This window comes from Pollachius pollachius, assembly GCF_949987615.1.
Source record: "Pollachius pollachius genome assembly, chromosome: 13".
NCBI lineage: Eukaryota > Metazoa > Chordata > Actinopteri > Gadiformes > Gadidae > Pollachius > Pollachius pollachius.
In genome coordinates, this window is record NC_136946.1 from 19,627,895 (window position 1) to 19,634,139 (window position 6,245).

The 6,245-nt window shown below is 45.8% G+C and overlaps 1 protein-coding gene across 3 annotated transcripts in view; it reads left to right on the top strand.

Annotated features, from left to right (window-relative positions):
- The window catches only part of arpp21 (cAMP-regulated phosphoprotein, 21), a 13,982-nt gene extending 8,870 nt beyond the window's left edge, over positions 1-5,112 (top strand). For 2 of the 3 annotated variants that reach the window (XM_079749654.1, XM_079749655.1), the window contains 9 exons: positions 75-131; positions 519-703; positions 1,238-1,366; positions 1,530-1,648; positions 2,091-2,144; positions 2,237-2,398; positions 2,900-2,993; positions 3,726-3,826; positions 4,566-5,112. In XM_079749654.1, coding sequence (XP_079605780.1) covers positions 75-131; positions 519-703; positions 1,238-1,366; positions 1,530-1,648; positions 2,091-2,144; positions 2,237-2,398; positions 2,900-2,993; positions 3,726-3,826; positions 4,566-4,727 — 1,063 coding nt within the window. In that variant the 3' untranslated portion in view covers positions 4,728-5,112. The remainder of the gene's footprint in view (positions 1-74; positions 132-518; positions 704-1,237; positions 1,367-1,529; positions 1,649-2,090; positions 2,145-2,236; positions 2,399-2,899; positions 2,994-3,725; positions 3,827-4,565) is intronic. The other variant, XM_079749656.1, reaches the window with a different exon arrangement.
- The last annotated feature ends 1,133 nt before the right edge of the window (positions 5,113-6,245 follow it).

Consider the following 6,245-nt stretch of genomic DNA (forward strand, 5'->3'; position numbering starts at 1 on the left):
ATTCATAAGGCATTACTATGTTTAAATGAGGGTTTAAAGTGTGTGTGTGTTTGTGTGTGTGTGCCTGCGTACAGGGCTCTTGATGAATTCAATCCCTTCGCTGAGACCCAGAGGAGGCGGCAGATGTTCAGGTAGGTCTCAGCCAATAGGAACCACACAATAGGAACCTGATGGGACAACATGGTAAAGTTCAGTTCAGTACAGCTCAGTTCAGTCTTTATTTTTCATTGTTACAGAATAACAACGAAATGTCGTTGGAGCAAAACACAGACTGGCATGTAGTTTTAGTTGTCCACCAATTCGTACATTTATACATAATTGAATCTCCATGAATCAATTAATCAATCGCCCAGTACTTTACACACACAACTACTCATAAATACCCCATAACCAAAGGAAGGCGTTCTCCAAGGAGCACAGCAGATTGCTGTTTTCCCCAGGTGTCCTGGTGTCCTGTGTGCTGGGGTGACATGCTGTTATGGGGACGAAGGTCACCTCAGTGGCGTTGTGTTCTGCAGGCGGAGCCACGGAGGCTCCACCTCCAGCTGGAACAGCAGCAGCCAGCAGAGCAGCACCGAGAGCGACTACACGTACGGCAGCGACCCCCCGCCCTGGAGCAGCACAGAGTCCGACTCGTCCAACCAATGGAAGAACAACGCCCCGAAGCCTCGCCACTCGGGGGGCCCTGACGGCCGCGGGACAGGTAGGGGGCGCGTCCACCACGCACCCAGGCCCTGTGCCACATTGGGGCTGTGTGGATGTCGTGTATTTGTGTGTGTTGGTTTTGGGGGGGAGATGGCGTTGTCATTTTTGTCTCTTGGCTTCATGAATTATGAAAGGCCTCCACCGTCTCATCCCCTGTCCACCTCCCCGCCTCTCCCCTTCTCTCATCCCCTGTCCACCTCCCCTCTTCTCCCCTCCTGTCATCCCCTGTTTTATTTTTTAATCATCGTCCTCCCTCACACATGCATTTATTTGTTCTTTTTTTGTGCTGTTTTCCTTTGTCCCTCTCCCCTCTTTTTGTCTATCTCTGTCTCTCTCCCACTCTTCCTGTCTCTCTTTCTGTCTCTCTCCCTCTGTCTCTCCCTGTATCTCTCTCTCTCACTCCCTCTCTCTCTCTCCCTCTCTCTCTCTCTCTCTGTCTCTCTCTCTCTCTCTCTCTCTCTCTCTCTGTCTCTCTCTCTCTCTCTCTCTCTTTCTCTCTCTCTCTCTTTGTCTCTCTCTCTCTGTTTTACAGGCTCCATCTCTCTGTACAGGGTGCAGTCTCCTTCCATCCCGGAGGAGTCGCCCCCTGCAATCAACCCAGCTGTCTACAGCGCAGAGAACGCCATCCCTCCTGGCAGCATCCTAGTCAACCCTCAGACCGGTACACATGCACACATGCACATACACACAGGATGACCACTTATTCCACACATGCATTGACACACAACATTGTTGATCACACACACACACACATACACACACACACACACACACACACACACAAAGTATGAAGCTCTTATGATGTTTAACCCTTGACCCCACAGGTCAGCCCTTCCTCAACCCAGACGGAACACCCGCTGTTTACATCCCCCCGGACAGCCAGCAGCCAATCAGGAGCCAGCCTCAGTTGTCGGCTCCTCCGCTTCAACAGCCGCAGCCACAGGTACCATGACAGCAGCAGGGACTTTCTATTGCTCGATTTCCTGTGTGTGTGCGTGTGTGTGTGTTTGCGTGCATGTGCCTCTGCTTTGTTCCTGTGAATGCCGCAATGAAGAGCAACCGTCTGACAACGCTCTCTCTCTGCGTCCATTTTAAATCCCAATGAGATGTTAAAGTTTTGATTGTTTGTCATTTTTTTAGAGGGCTAGTGATAACATGCCTACATTTGGAACATACATTGTATGTAGAGATTGACATTTTGGACGCATCAAAAAACACAGGGCTATGATAATGAATTGTTTTGTTTAAGAAAAGATGGATAAATAATTGTTTCAAGTAAAACACCTAAGTAGTTTATGAATATGAAAAAGTGTATGAAATGAAAATGAAATATTGTGTGTTGAGAAAAATAAGTTGTCTCTCTCTCTCTCTCTCTCTCGCTCTAGATGGTTAAGTACTCCCCTGTCACCTTTACAGCGCCATCACAACCCTATTCTACAGTATGTATCATGTGTGTGTGTAAATTATGCATGTGTGTATGTGTTATAGTGAAAGAGTTTATGTGTGTTTACTTCATATCGTCTCTCATCAGCAGATGGAAGATCTCTCCTCGCAGTTTGCTCATGTGGCAGTGAGCTGTCCATCAACAGGAGAAGCCCCGCCCCTCTACCCCTCCACCCAGAACTACGTCTATGCCGCTCCGCACCCTCTCCCCTCCAACCAGGCCCCAAACTACTGTCAGTCCTCTGCTCAGGTACATATACCCAGGGTGCGATTTGTGAAAAAACCAGAGGGGGGGATAATTTTGAGAAACATTTTAAAATGTTTCAAAATGAAGACAGACCCTGTGTATTTTGGTTGTTAATTATTACGATGTAATGGTGAAAATACTTTGGGTGGGGGGGATAATTTTTATCCCCACCGAGGATAAAAATAATTCAGCAGAGGGTAGGACGTGTAAACCAGAGGGGGGGAGAATCCCCACCATCCCCACCGGCAAATCGCACCCTGCATATACCACACACACACACGCACGCACGCACGCACGCAGGCACGCACGCACGCACGCAGGCACGCACGCACGCACGCACGCACGCACGCACGCACGCACACACACACACACACACACACATTTAATTAGCAGTTCTTTCTTAAAGTTGAGCATCAGTGTCCTTTTATTTGAATGACGACTGACATTGTATAAGTGTGTGTGTTTGTGTGTGTTGGTCTAACATGGTGTGTTGTTTGACTCCAGGGGCCTATCTATTACTACTCTGGCCAGTATCCTACCTCGACCCAACAGACCTGCACACCCCCCTCTCCCAACCAACACCTCCTCAACCAAGCAGGTAACTGTGTGTGTGTGTGTGTGTGTGTGTGTGTGTGTGTGTGTGTGTGTGTGTGTGTGTGTGTGTGTGTGTGTGTGTGTGTGTGTGTGCTAGATGTGGGTATGGGTGTGGGAGTCAGTGTGCTTATGTGTGTGTGGCAATAGGGAAGGGGGCCGTTACACTGTCAGAGATGTAGTCTCAGGGTCTCACAGTGAACCGGTCTCTTTTCCTGCTGCCTCTACTCTTCAGTTTGACTCTGCAGTCTTACCAATATGTCAGCGTGACAATACCACTTCCTTATTCTCATTCACGTGCCGGGGTTTTTGAAAACAAACACACACACAACAAACACACGCACACTTCTGAAGACATTGTGAAATAAATTAAATAGCACTTAGCATCGTGTAGAATCTTATCCTAGCTCTCTTGGTTGTATACGCGGAATGGGTTAACCTAGCGATTGTAAGTGCTTGGCACTTGTTCTATGTTGTTCTACATCTTTACTGTTCCGACAGTGATATATTGTTGTTTCTCTTTCTTCTGACAAATGTTCTTCTTGTAAATCGCTTTGGATAAAAGCGTCTGCTAAATTCCCCAAATGTTAACGAAAAAATCAATGATATTGTGCTAATTGAAAATCACATCCAAATCAATTCTAAAAAATCGCTGTCCTAAATGCTGTGTGTGTGTGTGTGTGTGTGTGTGTGTGTTTGTGTGTGTGTGTGTGTGTGTGTGTGTGTGTGTGTGTGGCAGGTTACCCTATGACTCTGGCTGTGCAGCCATCCCACAGCCAGGCCCAGAGCATGCTGGGAAATTACCCTTCAATGGCCGCTCATCAGTATGGCGGGGGTCAGGTAAAAACAATCAGCGGAACCGTCAGCACTGCGTTGTGCTGCGTTCACACGGACTCCGAAGATAGACTGCAAACCGCTTATCAATTTAGTGGACGAGAGAGGGAATAAAATACCTCACCAGGAACGGGAGACGAATAAATAAAAAATAATCGGTCCCCAGTGATGGAATCTACAAGCGAATGTTACTCAGCTCCCCCACACTAGGAGAGAACACGGCACCAGAAGATAATCATTCTGCATGTTAGAGATACATCCGTTACTAGAGTAATCATCTAAAATAATACAGTCAATAAATCAATTCAACATACTGAATTCCATTCTGCCAACAATTGAACATAACTATAGCAACATATATTTATTTTGTAAAGCCGTACTGACATTCCTGCAGACTATTGGTCTGTTTATCCTGTGCCGATCAGAAGGGCGTGTCCGTCTGCCGTCTGAATCGCTGTGTATGAAGAACGATTAAACCCAAAGCACAAGGCTGTGACGGCCAGATCATGTTTCACAATTTCTGCCTCCAAAATCGACTTGAGTACTATTTCAAGCAGGCATAAGCATATAGCCCTACTGCATTCAGTGTGGTGTGTTGAAACATTATGATTCTATTCATTTCTTCCTACTGCAAAATTCAAAATGCGTTCCCTGCCCTTTGTGCTTTGGGCTTTAGGTGATGGACAGGTTCCATGTTATCACGTTCATATCTACTGTATTACATGTTCACTGTGTTCTGCCATAGGCTCCAGGGTCCGTCTCCTACTCTCAGAGCGGTGTTGTGGCGCCCCTCGGAGGAGAGGGGGGGTACTGCTGCATGGGACCCCCACCCTGCGCCACCCTGGCCCAACCCACCCACCCAGGCTGCTTCAGCATGGGGGGGCCGGCCTGGGGGGTCCAGTATTGAGGCCCAATGTCTAGCTCAAGGAAGGCTTGATGCAATGTTGTTTTTCTGCACACACACACAGACACAAACACACATATATATAGTATATAGCATTAATATGCACCCAATGCTATTAATCAACCAGGAGGGCATTCAACTAGCGCACGCACACGTAAGCACGTGCATGCAAGATGGCACACACGTCCAAACAAACACACACCGAGATGTCTTGTACCCGAAGCCAAATCATATTATCAGAGATGCTGTATATAGAATATAATGCATTATTTATATTCGCCAATAGTTTTATATTGATATGAAAAAAAATATATATATTCTGTTTATTGATAAAAGTGTGATTGAATAAAGCACAGTGACTGGATTGACAGGTCACATTTGTATTTGATGGTTCCTGTTTTTGTCACTTATTTCCCTTCGTGCTCCGCAAAAAATAGAATTATGAAGAGGAAATGTGGGCATACATTTACACATAGAGGAAGTCACTTTGTTGGTTTAAAATACCAGAAAATGTTGAGATGTCTTAATCCAAGGGAAACTAAACAAGGAACAACCCCATAAATAGAGCAAGGGTTCCTGCAAAGCAACATTGAGCAGACCGCTGCTGAAATTTAAAAGTTTGGTGAAATGAAATCGGGGCTCCTCCTGTTGGGCAATTGAGCAAAAATATCCTGCAGCCAACCAGGTTCACTCTTCGGGGAGAACCGAACCTCCTGACATCGGCCTAAAAAATGCTTTCAGGATATTTTCATTATGTGGCTTCATGGCGGCTCACCTGTTAACGCCCCTAAAAATCAGTTTCAATAAGCAGAGGACGGGTGTGACAAATTAACCCTTTATCAGCAGGGGAATCATATTAGCCAATCCGAGGTCACGCATTAGCACGTGTTTACCCTGAAGTCATCAAGGCAAAACAATTTTTACAGTAGTGTAGGGGTTTGGTTATTTTTAAACTCAACGTATAGGTTAACAGTTCAAACCTTACCAGCTATACACTAGTTGGTATATAACACCTGTTAATAAATCAACGGCCAAACTCCTTATTAAACTTAACCAAAACATTATTAACTATTTCAGATCACGTCACGAATGGCGAGAGGGGGCAAGGGTATTTACAGTGTAGAGAAAGGGAAAGCAAAAGATGACAAATCGATGCAGTTTCCATGATCTTTAATAAAAGGCACATGTACAGCCATAGTGAGATGAGTGAGTCCATTGGCATAGAGAAAAAGCATTAGAACACAGAAATAAAGATGAGAGGTCAGGAGGAGAGCGAGAGAGAGAGAGCGATTTGCCTTACAGTAGAATCTACTTTAGTAAAATCTTGTTTTTATTCAAGTAAATCTAACACTAACATGTCACCTTCCTAATGAACCCATCCCAATCCTTATTGATACAAGACACACAGAACCCGGCCCCAGCGGCCCGCTGCTCTGGTTAGGGCTGTGATTGTGTTTCCAGAGGAGATGAGGTCGATATGTCCAAAGTTAGAAAACATGGGTGGGGTGGGGATCTGAAGTT